Below are 21,905 nucleotides of genomic sequence, written 5' to 3' on the forward strand. Positions count from 1 at the left end.
ATACAGATAACTCTGAGCCATATCACAAAATTATAACATTTTAATTATAGAGCTAATATTACAAGAGAGAGAACCCCCCTTTTTTAAAAAAAGGCATTTCCATGTACAAATGGCAATTAAAAATACATTAGATTAATTGCATTCTAATTTATAAATATATATATTTATATATTTAAACATTTTAAGTAATATTTCATACAAAAAAAGCACTAACATGCAATGAAAGAATATAAAGGCTCTACTGGATTGTACTTTACAATTAGTGCCTAATGATGCTTTTAATAATCCAATGTAGAAAAATTCAGTGTATACAATTTCTTTTTGAAACCCTATTACAGTAAGTAGTTACAAGACAAAAAAAACTTGATCTGGAATGAATATATATTATATATTCTCAGCCACTAGAAAATAGAATCTCAAATGGCATGATGATTGTAGTGATTTAAACTCAGAAGAAGCAGACAGGTCAACTAATAATCGCTGAAGTGAGGGACTGGTGGTTCCATTTCTCATTTTCCAAATTTCCAGTTCAGTTCTCCACTTTTCTGCAGTAATTTGTGGTGGGTTGTTTTCGCCTTAATCCTCATTAAAATTCATCAGCATTGGCATTTTTATGCAGCTTTCTCCAAAATAAAATACATTTTGCAACTTTGACTAACGCACACATTTTTGCAAGCAATCCCCCTTAACATAATACATTTTCATACTCTATTTTCACAAACAGATGCATTTTTGTAAACATTCCTTTGCTTGAGAACTGCACCACAAAACTTGGAGAACTGGCAAATTTCAAAGGAGGCCTGTTTCGGCTCTTGTATGGTTCCAGAAAGTGCAAATCAGGACCTTCAGCTTTAAACGAAAAACTGAATCAAAATTCTCCCCATGTAGCCTTGTTTTACTGTTTGCCTCTCTTTTCCTTTCACAACCAGCTGATTCTCAGGGTCTTGGGATGCCCCTTGCAAAGCACCCCACAGCCCGCACTCTGCGATTACCAAATACCAGAGCCAAATCTTTATCTAGCCCACACCTGATGTCATGTACCGCCTCTGATGCAGTGCAAGTAGGCGTGGTTTGGCCAAAAGGATCTCAGGAGTCAAAGGAGGAGGTCTGCAAGCCAAAGGCTTCACACCAGTTTTACTTGATCCAGTCAGTAGTGGTTGGTGCTCTTTGGGGCTGGTAGAGCAGAAGACAAGGAACCCAACAGTAGGGGGAGCTAGAGCCAAGCGAGTCTAATTTTGTCAACATCCTCACCCTTGCCAAGTTCCACAAGGGGGCAACAGTGAGACCGAGGAGGAGGAAGTTGATAGCCAGTTTTACATCTCTCCCCCTTGGGCTGCTTGTCAGTAAGACGACAAGCAGGTAGAGTCCGTTTGCAGTTTTTTTTTTGGGGGGGGGGGGGGCAATGCTCCATTTCACCTAGAAGATCAGCCATGCCTGGATCCAGTGGTATATTCTCTTGTGCAACCCCTTGCAAAAATTGGAGAGAACTGGACAAGGGCAGCAGCCTTAGTTTGCTTGTAATCCAGCAGTTATCCCAACACTGAGGAGCTGCGAAACTCAGAATCTGTACTCATTTGCTCCACACAAACATACACAATACAGTGCACAGGGTTAGCAGAGGGAAAGTAGAGGGGTTTTTTAAAAAATAAAAATTAAAAATTAAAAAATGACCTGACTACAGAAGCTCTGTAAAAAATGCAAATAAGGCCTCTAATTTTATGCACACTGTAGGCACGTGGTCCATCAAAATGTGCGGGTCAGAAATTATGGACTTGTCACGTAGGCGAAAACTTCAGCTGAAGCCTGGCTATTTTATCCTCAAACTCTTCTCAAACCGCCTGAGGAAGGACCCACAAAAAACCAGCCCCGTATCCTAAGGAGGAAATTCTGAGCTGACTTTTCTCACAAGTGATGAGGGAAATATACAGTGTGGGGTCCAAGGCTGCCGGTTCCTGGGGGCAGAGGGACTGTGGGGGTGGCCCAATCTTTTTATTCCTTGCCCTCAGCACCTTGTTCTGAAAACTTTCTTGCCCCACTGTTTTATACGCAGCATCAGGGATCTGTGACTCTGTAGGTGCTGTGCTAGCTAACAGGGTGCATAGGTAATTTGCAGATTGCATGAGGGTTAGTTCTGAAGGTCCCCCACATAACTGCATAATGTCAGGAACCCCCCTGACCTGCTCCCCGGTGGAACCATCCCTGTTTGGAGCATCCCAGAGCTCTCACACGCAACCTTCCCAGAGCCCTTGGAAGCAAGGCAGAGAGGCTTATAAAGCACTTTTCGGGGCTCTCTGTTTATTCGTGCCAGCTGTATAAAGTTGAAATCGCATAAGCAAAATCACTGTAAGCTGCGAGTTCCTTGGGCATATAAGTGTGTCCTGTGTGCCCTATATCTATTTTCTAACAACAACATCAGAAGAGAGGGTCCTATGAGGAGCCATGCTGGTGAATCAACTAACACACACATCCCATGCACACAACCACAGCCGCCCCCGAGCACATGTCAAAGATGCAGAATTTGGACAAAGTGCCATGTGTGATTTGAAGGGATTGCTTCTGACCACAAGGCCTTTTGTTGTGTCTCTAGTTGCTACTGAAGCGCATGTGGTGCCAGTAGAGCAGGGCTGGCTGCAGAGCATGGCTCAAGCGTATCAACATTCATTATTTTGTGACTCTTCAGCATGCAGTTTTTAAGATCCTCCATTTTGGCCTGAAACAAATGTCTAAACAAAGTGGTTGGGATTTTAAAGAACCCGAACATGTTATATAGATGGTTCGCTTTTCAAAGAGTTTAGCTACTTTCCTCCCCCCGAAGAGATTTAAGCAACCCCCCCCCCCCACTATACATTAACATTCAGAGCGTCAGAGTTTTAGGTCTGGTGGCATTCCTCACTCAGTGAGTCTTCTGCGACACTTTAATGGTGACCGTTTTCACCTCTGTGTATTCAGTCAGAGTGTATTCACCTCTGCAAGAAGAGAGAGAGATATCTTTGAAGTTTCAGTATATGTGTTTCCACATGACACATGCACCATGCTATACATTTAAAGCACTAGGATAGCTCTTCAACAGTTATTTAAATAAACATTTACATTATTAGTATTAGAAAATGTTTAGAAAATAGTGAAATATAGTGTATTTACTTTTATTTTTATGTTTTTAGGCTTGATGTTATGTTGTGAATAACTTTTTTCTGTTAGGAGATAGCAAAGTGGGTGAAAAGAAAAACAAACCAGAAGCGGAAGTTGGGGGAAGCCCTGGAGGGGAGGGAGGGAGGAATATATATGAAATATACTCGGCCGAATCCTATTATTCTAGGACCAATCAGACTGCTGCCTTTTGGATCCTATTCAACTCACTACATAACAACATAATAAATATTTAGAAATTGAGAGGTATGTAATGAATGAAAAAGAAAAATGAATATTTTTTTTTTTTAAAGGATAGCTCTTCAACAGTTAAGGCTTCCTCCAAGCTGGCTTCAGAAATGAATAAATGAAAAGGCCCCTTTAAAAAAAATATGAAACAAAACTACTTACAATTCTCTCCCGTTTCCTGACATTTTAAAGCCGCCAAAGGGAGCTTGTGCAAAAAGGGAATTGTAGCAGTTGATCCTATTGGAGAGGAAGAAAGCCAGCCCCGTTAAGAAGCAAAGATCTTAGCAACATACATTACATTTCAGATTCCCCAAGCGCTTTATACATCAGCTCAGTGAGTGCAGACCCCTGTGAGGCAGGGGTGGTAAACCAAGCCTGCAAGACATTTCATAGAATTAGAGAGTTGGAAGGGTCCTTGAGGATCATCTAGTCCAACCCCCTGCAATGCAGGAATATGCAATTGTCCCATACGGAGGTCGAACCTGCAACCTTGGCGTTATCAGCACCACGCTCTAACCAATTGAGCTATGAATCACCCACAACCCTCTTTGCTCATAGCAACATAGAGGTCACTGCTTATAACTGAGAGGAAGAGGGCAATGTGGCATAATGGTCAGTGCAGTGATTTGCCCACCTTAAATATTGAGCAATTTTTGTTTAAAAAATATCTCACCAGACTGTCCCAGACTGCAGTGCCGATGCCAGCGTTAGGGCTCTATCCAAATTCTTTGTAAACACAGCAGCTGTAAGCCCATATTCTGTGCTGTTGGCTCTTTCTATCACTTCTTCTATGTTTTTAAACTTCATTATGGGCTGCACGGGTCCAAAAATCTGCAAACACATTATAGAATCAGGGCCATCAACTGATGAATGAGTTTAGTTGAATCGATCACTTGCCTTTGAAATAAAAGTTGCTGATTACTTTGACATTAGTGCCTTTGGGGATACGGAGCATGTGAAATGCAATTTTACAACAGCCGTAACTCTTTGACAGGTCGCCACATCCCCATTCCTTCTTACGGTGACTCGTTCGTTTGATATTACAGAACTCAAAATGAGAAGTGATACAAATAAGGCGAGACACAAGCCAAAGTAACAGCAGAAGTCACAAATCTGGCAGTGGGAGAAATGGGACAACAGGAAGGCCCCTTCTTTGGCTCAGACTAAAAACATCCGCAATTTGGTTCCTCCCCTCCAAAAACCATTTCCCTTTTCATATTTTTATATAATGGTCTTAAGATCAATACACGAATGTGCTTAATGCAGTGCACTACAGTAATACACAGTTACATTTAATACTTTACCCATTCTAATCATATTGGTTCTAATCAATTGTCAATCATTTAGATATCATACAAATCCTAAGAGGATAAAGTAAAATAAGCTGGAAAATGAACCTTCTGTTTCATAGAGTCATAGAGTTGGAGGAGACCCTGAGAGCCATCTGGTCCAAAGCTCTGCAATGCAGGAATCTCAGCTAAAGCATCCATGACAGATGGCCACCCAACCTCTGCTTAAAAACCTCCAAGGAAGGAAAGTCCACAACCTCCCAAGGGAGACTGTTCCACTGTTGAACAGTTCTTACTGTCAGACAGTTTTTGCATCTGCGCTACTTAACAGACATGTCAACTCCATTGGACTGAGGCCTCTACAGCCCCACCCCCCATGTCCAGCCCCCCCTTCCATCTTGAGGGGGCATTAGACATTTGAAGTAGTATCCTATTTGAAGCAGTCATGGCTTCTCCCAAAGAATCCTGGGGCCTACAATTCACACAATTCAACACTCCATCTGTCTTTCAAGGGAACTCTTGAAATTGTAGCTGCCATGATAAACACAGTCTCCCAACAATTCTCAGCAAACTGCACTTCCCTTCAGTCCAGAATCCCTTCCAGAATCTTCAGCTATAATAGTTTCTATGGAACACTTTGGCCCAAGTTTAACTTAAGGGCAGTATTTAACAGGCTTTGTAATGCTAAGCTTAGGTCAAAGTGTTCCACAGAAAATACTAGCTGAAGATTCTTGGCTAGAGTAATTAACCCGAAGGAGTCTGGCTGACCACTTTAGCAAAAACAAGTAAAAATGGTCTTTTTATATATGCAGAAATTCCACCCTAGAAATATAAAATCACAGGCTCAGAGGGGAACCCTAAGGTGACATCTAGACGAACACCCCAAATTTATAACATGACAGTCCAGTCTTAAAATAAAAATGTCTGTACCTCCTCCTTAGCAATGCGCATGTTGTCTGTGACTTCTGAAAATACGGTTGGCTTTATGAACAGGCCTCGGTCTCCCATGGCTAAACCACCACACTCCAGCTTGGCTCCTTCTTTCTTGCCACTTTCTATCAGCTCCAAGATTTTGTCAAACTGTTTTTGGTCAATCTGTCAGAAAGGGGGTGGGGGAGGAAAGCAGCACAGTTGTTGTGGGCAGAGATCAACGAATTTGTCGTTTTTGTTGTTCTCTCAGTTTCTATTTTTTTCTAATCTTAAATTCACTTCACAGTTCTGCATCGATTTGCAATTATTAACAAAATCCTTATGAAAACTCATCAGTATTTTCGTGCAGTTTTTCCCAGATCAACACACTTTTGTATGCTTGAAAAGAGGATTAGACAAATTTGTGGAGGAGAGGGCTGTTGACAGCTACTAGGCATGACGGCTATGTTTTCCTTCCACAGTTGGAGGCACCAATGCTTCCAAATACTAGTTCCTGAAAACCACGGGCAACTCTAAATATTCAACAACCGAAGAATACAACACAACAGTTGGGTTGACAAAAATGTGCTGTGCAACACAGACTATGGCACGATAACATCACCAGAAACCTGCTCTTGCACATCAGCCTTCCACTCGTGTAAAACATCACACCTGTGGAACAAGTATACTGCCACTGAGCCTTGGGCTTGCTAATCAAAAGGTCTGCGACGGGGTGAGCTTCCTTTGCTTGGGCCCAGCTCCTGCCAACCTAGCAGTTCGAAAGCACGTCAAAGTACAAGTAGATTAATAGGTACCACTCCAGCAGGAAGATAAACGGCGTTTCCGTGCGCTGCTCTGGTGTCAGTGTTCCATTGCACCAGAAGCGCATGCTGGCCACATGACCAGGAAAACTGTCTGGAGTGGACAAACACTGGCTCCCTCGGCCTGTAAAGCGAGATGAGCACTGCAACCTCAGAGTCATTCGCAACTGGACTTAACTGTCAGGGGTCCCTTTACCTTTACCTTTCACTTAGTGATACTTTGGATACAACCCATAAAAACCAGGACCAGTCCAGTTCAATTGGGAAGTGGAGTTGCCATTTCTGGACTAATCTTGGAGGGCGAACCACCACCTCTAACCACACTGGGAAATATCTTTGTGAACTTATAATTAAGCATAATCCTTTGTTATGTAATGGTCACGGTCAAGGGGATCAAGAGGGTTATTTTACTTTTATCTCCCCCAGAGGATTTACTAGCACCATAGTTTATATCCTAACATCTAATAATGTGCCATCTAATTAACCGAGATACCTTCAGGATAATTCCCAGAGCTGAAAGTGACCACTTTCCACTTGAGTTATCTCTGACATCATCTGTTTCGCCTGCCTTTCCTAAATTATTGGATGAAATGGAATATCTGATACTTGGAGTTGCTATTTGTTGTTCCACCTCAGGAAAGGAGGCAGCAAAAGATGGGCATTTTTTAAATTAAAACAATAGTTTACCTGGGGTCCTTGCTCAGTTTTGGCATCAAATGGGTCCCCCACAAGCCGCTTCTTTGCATACTCCACGCTGCGCTTGACAAATTCTGGGTACACCTGCTCTTCCACAAAGACTCGAGAGGCAGCTGTGCAGCACTGCCCTTGGTTGAAAAAGACACCCTGGTGGGCACAGTCCACCGCCAAGTCCACTGGAAAGCCAGAAAATAATGCAGAGAGAGAAAAAGCAGGCTGTTATAAGCAAGCCAGACCATTTCACTGGTTTCTGCATTACCTACAGCCAACATGGTGACCTCTGTTGGACATCCAGTGGTCCAGGGTTGCAGTGGGTCAAAAACTGTTACTGTTTCTGCAGTAAGGTCTCTGTCTCCGGTGGCCTAGAGCCATCCAAGCAGCACAGTGTCGAGTTTTTGAGCCATTGAGAAGAAGTCTTCTCACCCTTTGCTGATTACAGTCAGAGTGAAAGGAAACAAGCTACTGAGGAGAGGCTCCTAGGGTCACTCTGGAGAAGGCAAACAGGAAGAACACCAAGGAGTTGTTATTCTGTGTGCTCCCGAGCAAAGCATTTAGGAACACATAAGGTGCTTCAGTTTCAGGAGAACGGTGTGCAAGTTCTGTTTCACACAATGGAACTTCAAGGAAAATACTTCTTGAGTCTTGCCAAAATAAGGTACTGGAACACTCCAAATCATTCACCCATGTACGTGCACAGAAAATAGTAGATTTAGCTGAAGGGCAACACAGAGAGACCTGCATTGATTGTTGAAATGCATCCCTAATTTTTATTAGTTAGGTATAAGATTATTGAATAACCCTTGAAAGGTGTGGCTATGACTATCGTGAAGGAACCCTGCACTTCTGAATTTGCCACTACACTACTGCTTACACCAGTGACATAGCGTGGAGAGGCCACAGTGGTAGTCGCCCAGGGCACAAAACTGTTGGGGGGCGCAACAGCTGTACTGCCTCAACACAGCTGTTTGCTTCCATCGCTGGGCTCCACTGAAAACGGCTTCTCCATGCAAACCAAAAAGTGACCTCTCCAAGCAACAGAATAACTCTTATCTCTGTGGCTGCAATCTCCTGCAGTTGAATGTGCATGCATACTCCATCTGTTTCCCTCCCTCCTACCCTCCTCTGCACAGCCCCGGGCACTGGTAACCCAGGCTATGCCACTGGCTTACAGTGTCTCATTATTTGGTCTTCCCTATTCCCCCCCCCTCCAAGGTCTTCTCCAAAGACAGTACAGACTTTCTGCTGGACCCTTTCAATATTAGCACTATTGGCAGCAGCCACACTCACAGTCAGCATCCGCACAGACAATACAGGGATTTTTCCCACCGAGCTCCAACGTCACCCTCTTGAGGTTACTTTTCGAAGCGGCTTCTTTGATCAGCTTTCCAACCTGCACCGGGAAGAAAGCAGCCATGAAATACAGGCAAATCACCCTTTCCTCACATGTGGAAATGGAGCAGAAGGAGTTTAAAATAACCAGGCCTTTGGCTGATCGACATCTGATGCCCTCTTAAAATATGTTGAGGAAGGGAGGGAATATTGGGTTGTTTTTATTATGTATGTATTTTGTGTTTTTTATATTGTGTTTTTCTATTGTGAACCACCTGAGATCTATGGTATACAATTAATTAATTAATAATAATTATTATTATTATTATTATTATTATTATTATTATTATTATATAATACAGAAACTATGTTCTCCTTTGGAAGCACCCTTACAAAGCCATCTTACCCATGGCTACTGGAAGGAAGCACCATGAAATTCCATGGGACTTCCTTCCAAGGAAGTAAGCTTAAGAATATTTTCTAGGTTGCAAACCCTGTATCTTTCAAGCAGACCTGCAAAGGAACAGGACTCAAGTTACTCAGTTGTGGGTAAAAGTAGCACAAAAGCCAGAGATTTTTCTTGGTTGCGTTCATTGTTTGGTGAAGGTTCAGAAATGTGGGTCCATCTCACAACGAGAAACCTTGCCAGCACCCCACACTAGCTCTGTGTCCTAATCTGTTCTTCTCTGCACACCTCTTTACAGCGTTGTGCTTTTGTAGAGCATCTGCCTTGCATGCAGAACGTCCCACATTCAATCTCCAGCACCTCCAGTTAAAGTTGGGACAGAAGCCTGCCTGAAATCCTGGAAAGCTACTGTCAGTCAGCATGGAAGGTACTAAGCTAGATGGGCCGACAGGTCTGACTCCATTTAAAGGAGCATGGTGCTGATAACATTACGGTCACAGGTTCGATCCTGATTTAGGACAACTGGACTAGATTAGGGCTGCCATACATCTGGAATTTCCTGGACATAGCCAGGATTTGTCCACCAAAAATGGTGTCCTGGTGGAATTTTTGAAAATTGCTTAAAATGGCAGCCCATGTCAGAAGTGATGATTTTGGTGTGTGCAAATTCCCTTTAAAAATCGCTTAAAAACAGGGTGGTGGGTTTTTTGTTTTTGCAATAAAAAGCTCAACAACTTTGGCCAAAACAAAAATAAAAGGCTGAACAACTTTGGCAAAAAGCAAACAACCAAACAAAAAACAAACAAACGTTTTTGTCTGGATTTTCACTTTTTTAAATATGGCAACCTTAGACTAGATGATCCTGAGGGTCCCTTCCAACTCTGCAGTTCTATGATTCTAAGGCAGCTTCCTATGCTGCCCTATGGAATAGTCCACAAACCATTGCAGGAACCAGGAAGAGCCATGCCAAACTCAACCAGTAGGTGGTGTGACATGCCAAGGTCTTCAGTTGTCCGGCTCTTAGACATTTGAGAGAAACCTTCGGTGCCGACAGCAATTTACCATAATTATACAAGGTCATATCAAGCATGCAGAGAATGCCACCGCAGATGCCGCTGGCAGTGCGCCAGGGAGGGTATTAAGCTCTGAACCACAAACATTGAATGCACGGGGCGGATCAGGGTTTCTGTTAAAGTGGCATCTGACGAAATCACTGTTTAGACTGAATATAACCAAGGCGCAGTTTGCAAATATATGTCATAACGGGGGCTGCATGGGTGACGTGGGTGTATGAACAAACCACGCAAGAGCTAAACACATTGGGGTGAGGGCATGCTAGAGAACTGTGGAAGGTATGGAGAAATGGAAGGGATGTGGGTGGCGCTGTGGGTTAAACCACAGAGCCTAGGGCTTGCCGATCAGAAGGTCGGCGGTTCGAATCCCCCTGATGGGGTGAGCTCTCATGGCTCGGTCCCTGCTCCTGCCAACCTAGAAGTTCAAAAGCATGTCAAAGTGCAAGTAGATAAGTAGGTACCACTCCAGCGGGAAGGTAAACAGTGTTTCCGTGCACTGCTCTGGTTCGCCAGAAGCGGCTTAGTCATGCTGGCCACATGACCTGGAAGCTGTATACCAGCTCCCTCGGCCAATAAAGCAAGATGAGCGCTGCAACCCCAGAGTCAGTCACGACTGGACCTAATGGTCAGGGGTTCCTTTACCCTTTATCTTTATGGAGAAATGGGCAGAGAGAAGTTGTTTCTCTGCTCATGAGAAACATGGGACCAGCAAGTGAATGTTGGAAGATTCAAGACAGACAAAATACTTCTTCACAAAGCACATAGTTAAAGTTGGGAACTCCCACCCATAAGAGGTAGTGATGGCTTTAAAAGCGGATTAGATAAGTTCATGGATATTAAATAGCTGGGTTATGCCTCTGCTGTTGGAGGGAATGTACCAGCTGCCAGGAATCACAGGTGAGCAGAGCGCTGTTGCATTCAGGTCCTGTTTGTGGGCTTCCCGTTGGCATCTAGCTATTAGAAAGACAAGGAACTAGGATGGGCCTTTGGCTTGACCCAGCTGGGCTCTTCCAGAACATTTAAGGAGATAAAGGTAAAGGGACCCCTGACCATTAGGTCCAGTCGTGACCAACTCTGGGGTTGCGGTGCTCATCTCGCTTTATTGGCCGAGGGAGCCGGCGTACAGCTTCCGGGTCATGTGGCCAGCATGACTAAGCCGCTTCTGGCGAACCAGAGCAGTGCACGGAAACGCCGTTTACCTTCCCGCTGGAGCGGTACCTATTTATCTACTTGCACTTTGATGTGCTTTTGAACTGCTAGGTTGGCAGGAGCAGGGACCGAGCAACGGGAGCTGACCCCGTCACAGGGATTCAAACTGCCGACCTTCTGATCGGCACGTCCTAGGCTCTGTGGTTAAACCCATAGCGCCACCCGCGTCCCTATTTAAGGAGATACTCTCTGGCAAATGGCGGACAGAGTATGCAGAACTCAACATTTTTCTTGAGACTGCCTTGTTGAGAATACGAAGTTGCTACATCAAGAACTATTCATATACAGCAATGCAAAGCCTGCCTATTCGCAAGCCACACCACCCAACAAAAATTATAGCTGCTCTCACACTATACTTTTAAAGCATATCCTTTCTCTCAGCGAATTCTGGGCACTGTAGCTTGTTAAGGGTTGCTGAAAATTGTAACTAAAGTCCCCAGAATTATTTGAAGGAAATAGCATGCTTTGAACGTACTTTAAAGGTATAGTGTGTACCCAGCCTCAGAAAACGCTTCCAAAACATACTGGTGAGAGCCAGTCAAGGGACAGGAAGCATCCTATGTAGGCTTAATTTCTGTGCTTTCCAGAGTTCACTAACTGGGGGTTGTAGAGTGGCAAGAAGAGAGGCAAACACAAATGTTGAAAATCACCTACCTCTGTTGACCCAGTAAAAGCTACTTTGTCAATGTTAGGATGCGTAGAAATCGCAGCTCCAGCTGTGGGACCATATCCCGGCACAATGTTAACCACACCTGGAGGAAATCCTGCCTGGGGAGGGGGGAAAGATATTTTATTCCAGAGTCAGACTAAGAAAAATTAGGGCATGGCTTCCATTCATTGCATGGGAGTGGGGTGGCATGCAAAGGAGAATTTGTGCCCTTTGTTAGAGTGAGTGGGTGCCACTGGGATGTATGATTTAAGCACAAAGAGCACATCCACTCCTTGCCAGTCATCAAACCTCCATTCCTTTGGAATTACAGGGCAGGGTCTCAAAAGTCACCCCCCCCCCGAGTGTGTAAAGCCGCATAAGCTCATTTGGCTGGCTTCTACATTACTCACCTCCTTGACTAAAGAGCCAATGTATAGTGAAGTAAGTGGGGTTTGCTCAGCAGGTTTAACAACTAAGGTGTTTCCACAACACAGAGCAGGTGCCATCTTCCAAATCAACATGAGCAATGGGAAGTTCCACTGAAACAGAAGATCATGACATTCACCTTATGAGCATGTCATTGCTACCATTTCTATACTTTGTCTCTTGTTCTAGGAATTCAGAAGGCGGCTTCACAATTGTGTCATTACAGCCTCTTCCTCCAGAAAAACCCACACACTCCTAAGTAGCATTGGCAATTCTTGCACACTGAAGCTGAGTTTGTACCACATGTACATATTGTTATATACTTTGTGAAGTACTTATGGCCCCCCTTTTTATATTAAAACCGTGATTCTTCTCAAGACAGAACACGTAGTTGCCTTTTCTGTTGACGTTGTAATACTTTATCCTGTCCCCAGGTGTCGCTGTAGTGCTACTTGTCTCCGCATATACACAAACAGAATTATTCCAGTAACGCTGGCAGATCATAGCCAAGTACCACAGAGCAGCTGCTCTTAAAATCCTAATCGAGGGCAAGTGAGGCAGATCTTCCCAGCTCTGTAATACCAGAGGGAATCTACAGAGGAAGGGAACTGTAGGTGGAAAGATAGATCAACTATGTGAAAGGACCACATGGAAATGTGATGTTAAAAATAAATAAATCCACAGAGGTCTTGATTCCCTTAGCTGAACACATGATTTGCATGCATAAACATTTCAGACACAATCCCTAACAATCCCTTTTTAAAGAAGGGCTGGGAAACCTGTGATCATCTCAATGTTGGACACCTCTCATCAGCCCTACTCAGCATGGCCATTGATGATAGGAGTTGTAGTCCAGAAACACTGGGAGGACCACAGGTTTATAGCCTTGGTTCTTAGGTAGAACTGGGAAATAACCTTGGCCTGCTTGGTTTGAATCCACTCTTCTAGATAAGTTGGAGTACTAGTAGCTCCTATGGATGGAAGGACCTGTCATTTTTGGTTCTCCCCATTTCTCATTTTTCCAATCTTCAGTTCTCCACATTTTGAAGCAATTTGCAATTTATTTATTAGTTTATTTAAAAACACACACCATGAAAATCTATCAGCATTTGAGTGCTTCTAATGCATTTTATATGCAGTTTTGACTAACGTACTTAGCTTTGCAAGTAGCTGTTCCTAATATTGTGCATTTTTGCAAATTATTTTCACCAATAACCATCTTTTATGCAGAATTCAGATAAGTGCAAATTGTGAAGGATAGCTGTGTTTCAGGCTCTCATATTGTTCCAGAAAGTGCGAATTCAATCGATTCAGCTGCAAATGTGAACTGAATCAAATCTCTCCACAATCACTAGTAGCTCCTTCTAATCCTTTCATCTGGCCAAAGGGAGGCAAAAAATAAGTTCAATCTCAGTAGAGTCTCCAGTCTACCCAGTGAAATTATGCATTTGTTTTCCTGGAGACATCAGATGTCAACCCTAGTCTAGTCTAACACTATACTGGCCACCTCCCAGCAGTGGTAAGGAAATATCCCAGAGTGGTATTTTATTCCAACAGCTGTGTAAACATTCTCAGCCTAGTTACAAGCATCTTCCGCCAACAAAAATACCTGTTGTGGATTTAAGTAGAGTTAATTGCGGGTGGTGATCTTCCCCAGCAGCGTAATCAACAGAATTGGCCATGATACGCTGGATTAACCATTATGCTAAGCAAGGGACAGAGTAGCGCCCCAGCCACTCCAAAGTCTCAGCTGCGGTGCAATTAACTGGGAGTTTTCCCTAATGTGGAAAAAGCAGCTCCTAGCACTAGACTCTTTATATCGCCTGCAGCTCAGAACGCAGCAGCTTCTCCCGCTACTAAGTAAGGGCTGTAGTTCAGTAGGAGAGCATCTACTCCACATGCAGAAAGTCCTCCTAGCATCTCCACATAGGCCTTCTGAAACCCTAGAGCAGGCTTCCTCAACCTCAGCCCTCCAGATGTTTTGAGACTACAATTCCCATCATCTCTGACCACTGGTCCTGCTAGCTAGGGATCATGGGAGTTGTAGGCCAAAACATCTGGAGGGCCAAGGTTGAGGAAGGCTGCCCTAGAAGGTCACTACCAGTCAGTATAGACAAAATTGAGCTAGACGGGTCCATGGCTTGACTCTGCATAAAAAGCAGATTCCTATATTCCAATGGAAGGGAAGTGGACACACCCAAAATTGTGAACAAAGGAAATAGGACCTTACTAGGGCTCAGGGCTCAGTTAACAGGCCATACACTGGCAGTTACCTAGCAGGCCACCACCAATATTTTGATCTCTCTGTGTCAAGACTGGGAAAAGCAAGGCATTTGTATCCTAAACCTCTGGGGAGAAAGGTTATGATCCAGAGTGAGAAACACAACTTGTTTCGAAGTTTAAAGGAAACCAATTTACATCTCAAGCAGCCACATTTGACATTGTGAGCGGAGATGAGGATTTTATTTATTTATCCATTCTTCAAGGCCACTTGGAAGTGTGTTGGCTAGATTGTCTTGAAATCTCAGAAATTGAAGGAAACATTAACATTATTCACTTCAACAGGCAAAAATCAAGACATCGGCAGTACAGAATACTTTCCCAGAAATGCAGAAGACTACATTCTACTCACCGGTGTAATGGCACCACAAACCCCCACAGGCTCATGTCGGGTGAAGCAGACATAGTCTTCATCTGCAAAAGTTTTGAGAATGCAAGTCATCTACCTATGATGGTTGTGATGTGAATGATCCCATAGGATCAAAGATCCAATGCAGCTGGGGAAAGCATTTTTAATGCTAAAAAGCACACCCCCTTGGCTTTTTTGTCCTTGGAATTGCTGTTTACAACCCATAGCACCCATAAAACCAGTACAGTACTCCTAACCAGATTGGGACCCTACAGCTGTTTCCCCACCAAAATAAAGAAGGCTGGATTACTAAGCCTGGTTCATACATCATGCTCAACCATGAGTTACTAAGCTATGGTTTATAGAACCATGGCTTACCGTTATATGTAAATCTGGTCCAGAGGCTTCACTATGGTTTGTTTACTGCCAACAAACATCAAGATGAAGCATTGCTTATGAACCTTGGTTTGTTTTAACTAAGGCTTGGTGTTATGTGTAAACCAAGCACCCTTCCTTAACCATGGTTTGTTCGACCACTAAATCCTAGACCAGAATACAAAATCAGGAGGCAAGAGTAGTTGAAAAACCAATTTTTGATAAACAAGGCATGGGTTCTTTTTATAGTCTATAAGCACTATGTTTGCTTGAACAAACTATGGCTTCTTAAACAGTAGCTTCATATTATGTGTGAACCAGCCCCTTCTTTATACCTCTCTCCTAAGCATATGAAAGGAAGATTGCAGCTGAAAGCCCAGCAACATGGCCAAACTATGGTTTGGCAGTCAGCAGTAGGCTTCAGGCAGCCTGTCTGAAGTGGATTTCTAGTCCTGGTTTACAGGTAAATTATGGTTTCCTGTGAACCAGGGCAAAGAGGAAGGAATCTGAGAACTGTTCCTGTGAACCAAAGCCATATGCTAGCCATGGCTAACCTCACTACAGGTTACTTCTGTTTGCCAGACCTATGAAGTTACATGTATAAGACACAAGCTCCAACTTACCCACAGGTATAGTCTTCCCCTGAATTTTATCGGCCCAGCCAGCATAGTATCTAAGTGTCTTTATGCAGCCTTCAAGGTCAATGAAAAATGCTTGCAGAAATGGTTTCCCTGTGTCCATTGTTTCCAAGGTCTGGAATGAAACAAAATGTCAATCCCCCACCCTATTTGCTACGGGGGTATATTGCTGGGGATGGGTGAACCTGTCCATTTTGGTTTATAATTCTTCCAATCATAAATTCAATCTACATTTCCATATCAGTTTGCATTTGTTTTTCAAGTCCTCTGGAAATTCACCAGTATTTTAGTGCTAATTTCACCTAAAATATACACATGGTCATTTGTAAACAATTTCCCCTAATATGCAAAGTAATTTTCCCAATATAATGCATTTTTGTGTACCATTTTCAGTAAGATGTGCATTTTCATGCACACTTTAATATTTGCCGTTTCGTACACATTACTTGGCTGGAGAACTCCATCGCAAAATTCAGAGAACTGCAAATTTTGAAAGATGGCTGCGTTTCATTTCACATATACTTTTGGAAAGTGTGAATTGAGCAGTTCCCCTTTCAATGTGAACTGAACTGAATTTCTTCCATTTCTCTGCATACTGCTATTGTCTAATCCTCATGAAGATTTCCCCCCCTTCAGTGGAAGCAGTAGGTGACCAAAGTTGAAGGGTAGGCCTTAACATTAGACAGAGTTCACTTTGGGTGCCATGAATGTGCAGTAATCGGTAGTTATTGAATTTATTATTATTGTATTTTTTTTTCCTCCCAGAGAGAGACATTTGTAGTATTTTCTGTCTTGTATCAAAATAACATAGGTAGTCTGGGTTACTATAAACCTTTACTTGGGGAGAGTGGGGAGGGGAATCATTTACTCTTTTGCCTCAGGCCATAAAAAGGCCACACACGGATGCTGCTTTCAGATAAATGATATTTTAGAGGTTCTCAATAAAGCATCATTTAGTTCAGGGATGGGGAACCTGTGGCCCTCCAGACAACTCCAACTCCCATCAGCCACAGTCCTCATGGCCAATGGTCAGGGTGGATGGGAGTTAAAGTCCAACAGCAAGAAGTTCCCCGTCCCTGTTCAAGTATATGTGTCTCCGATGATGGAAAAGCAATAGTCTACAACTCTGAGTTTGTGTATACATTAGCAAGCAGGTTTCTACAGGCTGAAAAGGACAAAGGTTTCCACCACTCCCTCTCACTAATTCCACTCTCTCCTGAAACCTAGATTTTACTACCTGGTCTAAATGAAGGAAGGAAGTTAGCTGAAAAGTTGTAATCTCATAAGTTGCCTAACCTTTGAAACAGAGCCAAGAACTCGGTGGCCAACCCACAAACTTCCAGAAGTTTCTGGAAGGCATCTCCCATCACCTCTGATTATTGGCTGGGAATGAGGAAGGTTGAGGTCCAACTATATGTAGGGGGCACATGTTGGCCACCCTTGGTGTTGTAGAACCAATGGCTTACGCACTGCAGCATAAGTAGGCTCTTAATCTCCAGACCAGACATACTTCAGACATCACTTACCGCCAACACCACTCTGTCTCGCTCAATGAGGTCGGCCAGCTTGTTGAGGAGCCTTCCTCGGCTCACAGCATCCATTTGTCTCCACAAAGATCCTCTTTGGAAGGCTGCTTTTGCTGCCTCTACTGCTTTATCGACATCAGGCTACCACACAAAAGACCAAACACAAAATAAAAAGAACACACTGTTAGATGCTTCCATAGCCCAATGCCCTCCATATGTTTTAGACAACAATTCCCATTAACCACAGCCAGCACAGCTGTAGTGTCTGAAGCTGATGTGAGTTTATCGTATTTTTCGCTCTATAGGACGCACCTTTCCCCCTCCCAAAATTAAGGGGAAATGTGTGTGTGTCCTATGGAGCGAATGCAGGCTCCTTGGCTTCAGCGATAGCAACGCGAAGCCTCCGAAGCGCAAAGGGAGTGCTCCTCCCTGAAGCCTTCGGAGCGCAGCGCGAGTTCCCGCTGCGCTCCAGAGGCTTTGGGTTCCTTTTGCTGAAGCCGGGAGAGAGAGACTCTCCTGGCTTCAACAGAGAGGGAGAGCTGCGCAGCGCCCCTTCAGCCAAGCGGGAGGAGAAATGGAAGGGGCTCCATTTCTCCTGCCGCTTTGCTGAAAGGGCGCTGAGCAGAGAGGGTGAGAATTTTTTTCTTGTTCTCCCCTCTAAAACAAGGTGCATCCTATGGTCTGGTGCGTCCTATAGAACAAAAAATACGGCAACTAGTCAAATGGGAGGGGGGGGGGAGCTTTGAAGGCAATCAAAAATCACTCAGGGGCAATATAGCCCAGAAGTTGTGGTTTAGCCATTCCTGGCCTAGAAGATAGTAGGGGTGCACCAGGCAAACCTATTCTGGAGTTTTCAAATACAGGCCAGTCAAATGGAAATGTCCACCCTATTTGTGAGTGGTGAAATTCAACAGAGGGATTTTGCCAAATATTCGTTTGAGAGAGAAAAAGAAAATTCTCTATGTGCACAATTTTCAGTTCACTCAATTCTGCACGCAGCTAGATGGTTAGCTCATACTAGCAGATGAAGAAAGCACTGGGCCCAGAGGGAACCAGGAGTGGGGCAGGGCAAACCCACTGAAGGCTTCTTCACCATCAACAATATTAAAATACATATTTGGTTGGCTATGTTCAAAGTCCTTCACTCTCTTCGTGGGCAGAGAACTTTGGAAAGAGTTGTCAAATATCATTGGCAACGTTGAAATCCTCCTGCAGTTTGTGGGGAAACCCTCAAAAAGGAAAATTTATCTGAAAATTTCTTCTAAATCATGTTCTTTTTCTTCCCTCAGTGGCTAGCTGAAGTATATTTCCACCCACTCAAAACAGTGAACATATGAAGGTATTGATTGGGTTGTCCAGCAAAATACACTTCCACCTCTCAAAGCATCATTCGCAGAATCACAGCAGGTGAACAATCCCTGCTCTGGCATGTGACTACATTTGATTGAAAAGTTTGACCTTCATAGCTCCCAGAAGATTATTTGAATACCTCTGTGCGGTCCAAGATACTGCAGTGTCATTATTTACGGAAATGGAGACACTCGGTTGAAGTTCCTCAACGGAAAAGGTCAGGCCCACGTCAACTCTCAGTTACAAGACTACGAAGGAGGCCCAAAGCAAAAAACCGCACAGACAAGAAAACTCTATGGGTAGGGCAGACATTCCAGTCATAACCCACCCAGTGCTTAATCAGTGTTATGTTTCATGGATGTTGCAATACAGAGGCATAAACATGCAGCTAAAGTGTGGGGTTAGTGAATGGAGGACTAGATCCCTCACAGCTGTCACCAGGCACTGTTAAATGCCTACTGAAAAACTTTTCTATTCCACCTGGTCTTTGCAGGAATGCGTCCTTCTACAATGGTTAATTGATGTCTGCTTTTACCTTTTTGTTGTTTTTATTGTATGCTTTTGTGTTTTTTATTGCTGTAAACTGCTTTGATTTTTCGTGACACAGTGGTATACCAATACTTTTGTAAATATATAATATACAATAGAGTACATAAAATGCCACAAGACAACCAGCAAGCAAGTGGGGGCAGGTGTATCTCTCAAAGATGCTGTACAGATCCCTAATAAAAAGTCACTTATTGAACAATGCAGGATGCACCATTATATAACTGTAGAGTTGGAAGGGTCCTCAAGAGTCATCTAGTCCACCCCCTGCAATGCAGGAGTCAAAGCTAAAGAAACACTGGATGACCATCCAAACTCTGCTTAAAAACCTCCAGCGATGGAGAGTCCACCACCTTCCCAGATAGTCAATTATACTGCCAAACAACTCTTACTCCCAGAAAGTTCTTCCTAATGTTTTCTCGAAATTTCATTTCTTGCAATTTGAATCCATTGCTTTTGGCAGAAAACAAGCTTGCTCCATCTTCCATGAGACACCCCTTTAGATGTTTGAAGATGGATATCCTATCGCCTCTAAATTTTCTTTTGTCCAGGCTAAATGTACCTAACTCCCTCAACCGTTTCTCAGAAGGCTTTATTTTGCAAACCCTTTATCGTCTTGGTTGTCCTCTGCACACATCCCAGCTTGCCAATATCCTTTCCAGAACTGGATACAGTATTCTAGCTGGGGCATAATAATAATAATAATAATAATAATAATAATAATAAAAAATAATTTTATTTATATCCCACCCTCCCCAGCCAAAGCAGGGCTCAGAGCGGCTAACAATAAAAGCAACACAGCATTCTAAAATCAATTCATTCTAAATCAATTCATTCTAAAATCAATTCAAATCATGCTTAACTAAGGCAGAATAGAACTCAAACTCTTGTTCCCTTGATCAGGACACTATTCTGCTGCATTAGCTTGGGGGGGGGGGCTGCTCCTCATCACCCCTGTTGACGCATGTTAAGCTTGTGGTCTACTAAGACAGAGTTTGGATTTGATATCCCGCTTTATCACTACCCTAAGGAGTCTCAAAGCGGCTAACATTCTCCTTTCCCTTCCTCCCCCACAACAAACACTCTGTGAGGTGAGTGGGGCTGAGAGACTTCAAAGAAGTGTGACTAGCCCAAGGTCACCCAGCAGCTGCATGTGGAGGAGCGGAGACGCGAACCCGGTTCCCCAGATTACGAGACTACCGCTCTTAACCACTACACCACACTGGATCCTTTTCACATGTAAAACTTGTTTGGCTTTCTTGCACAGAAGTCTACTTCTGTTTAAAAAGCAAACAGATTTTCTGTGACAAGGAAAGCAATGGGAAACTGCAACAGCAGGATAACAGCTGCTTGATGCGATGCAAAGTCTCCTTTCCCCACTTTAGGGCAGAAACCAAGCCTATTTAATCTTTTATTTTGCCTGTCTGTAAATCTTCATTTTTATGTGAGATCACTCTCTCTTTCCATTAAACAAAATATGAACACAATGGGAAGCTTTCTTCTCTCCCCTTTCCCTTTTTTTTTGTCACTTTCCCCCTTTTTAATCAGATTTATGTGCAAGTTATGCAAAATGAGAGTCTATGTTGTTAACTTTGTTGGTAAAATGTATGTATAAAACCTCTGTATGCCAACTTGACATTAAAATAAATAAATGCATCTCTCTCCCTCTTCAAATAAATCAAAACAAATGATCAACAACTGTTGTGTGCAAACAAATCAGGACAATACATAGCTACTGCAGTGCCCAACTCCAAACTAACTGGTAGCCCCTTTAAAAAAAAAAAGCATGCCCAAAATGAGCTCAAGCCATTATGGAGTCTGCAGTGCAAAAAATACAAATGGCAGCCACTTATGTTAGTCACATAATAGGTAATTTAATGTATTTAATGATTAATGGTGCCCCTCCCCATGACTCTTGGGAGGGATGAAAGCCAGTTCTGGCTCTTCTTCCCTCCTTATGCCCTGCTCCATTTTGAAGATCTGGCAGCCGGAGAAACCCCTTTAAAGTGAATCCTATCCCTGTCACAGGATCTCTGCCATTTCAAGGGGAACCAAGTACAGGCAACTCCCCGTCTGCGCAAAGGTGGCATTCTGGGCATGTTGGTGTGAAATTGTGTATAACTGGAACACCCGCTGAAAAAGCCTGCAAACACCCTGTTCCACCCCGTCCCCCATTTTGTGATGTTTCCAGGTCACTTCTGGATTCGGCGCAATGTGCGTGCATATCAGACACACCTAAAACTGTTGCTGCCTGTAGAACAAGAAGTCACGAAGAAACACAAGCATGCCTTTTCTTATTTGTTTGCACAAGCAAGCTGGAGTTTGGGCTGCCTAACCCAGGTTGAGACTCTTGAGAGTCCCATGGACTGCAAGAAGATCAAACCTCTCCATTCTTAAGGAAATCAGCCCTGAGTGCTCACTGGAAGGACAGACCCTGAAGCTGAGTCTCCAATACTTTGGCCACCTCATGAGAAGAGAAGACTCCCTGGAAAAGACCCTGATGTTGGGAAGGATTGAAGGCACAAGGAGAAGGGGACGACAGAGGACGAGATGGTTGGACAGTGTTCTCAAAGCTACCAGCACGAGTTTGACCAAACTGCGGGAGGCAGTGGAAGACAGGAGTGCCTGGCGTGCTCTGGTCCATGGGGTCACAAAGAGT

General features: G+C 43.5%; 1 protein-coding gene across 1 annotated transcript in view; it reads right to left on the reverse strand.

Annotated features, from left to right (window-relative positions):
• Nucleotides 1-314: 314 nt before the first annotated feature.
• ALDH1A3 (aldehyde dehydrogenase 1 family member A3) overlaps nucleotides 315-21,905 on the reverse strand; it is a 31,042-nt gene continuing 9,451 nt past the window's right edge. Inside the window, exons 3-13 of the mRNA XM_083412111.1 lie at nucleotides 17,351-17,491; nucleotides 15,810-15,939; nucleotides 14,815-14,876; nucleotides 12,167-12,295; nucleotides 11,762-11,875; nucleotides 8,378-8,480; nucleotides 7,082-7,266; nucleotides 5,595-5,759; nucleotides 4,049-4,206; nucleotides 3,538-3,612; nucleotides 315-2,966 (exon numbers count right to left, since the gene is read on the reverse strand). Of these exons, the coding sequence (XP_083268237.1) occupies nucleotides 2,894-2,966; nucleotides 3,538-3,612; nucleotides 4,049-4,206; nucleotides 5,595-5,759; nucleotides 7,082-7,266; nucleotides 8,378-8,480; nucleotides 11,762-11,875; nucleotides 12,167-12,295; nucleotides 14,815-14,876; nucleotides 15,810-15,939; nucleotides 17,351-17,491 (1,335 nt within the window). The 3' untranslated portion in view covers nucleotides 315-2,893. The remainder of the gene's footprint in view (nucleotides 2,967-3,537; nucleotides 3,613-4,048; nucleotides 4,207-5,594; nucleotides 5,760-7,081; nucleotides 7,267-8,377; nucleotides 8,481-11,761; nucleotides 11,876-12,166; nucleotides 12,296-14,814; nucleotides 14,877-15,809; nucleotides 15,940-17,350; nucleotides 17,492-21,905) is intronic.

Source organism: Podarcis tiliguerta, assembly GCF_965153285.1.
Source record: "Podarcis tiliguerta genome assembly, chromosome: 14".
NCBI classification, from domain to species: domain Eukaryota; kingdom Metazoa; phylum Chordata; class Lepidosauria; order Squamata; family Lacertidae; genus Podarcis; species Podarcis tiliguerta.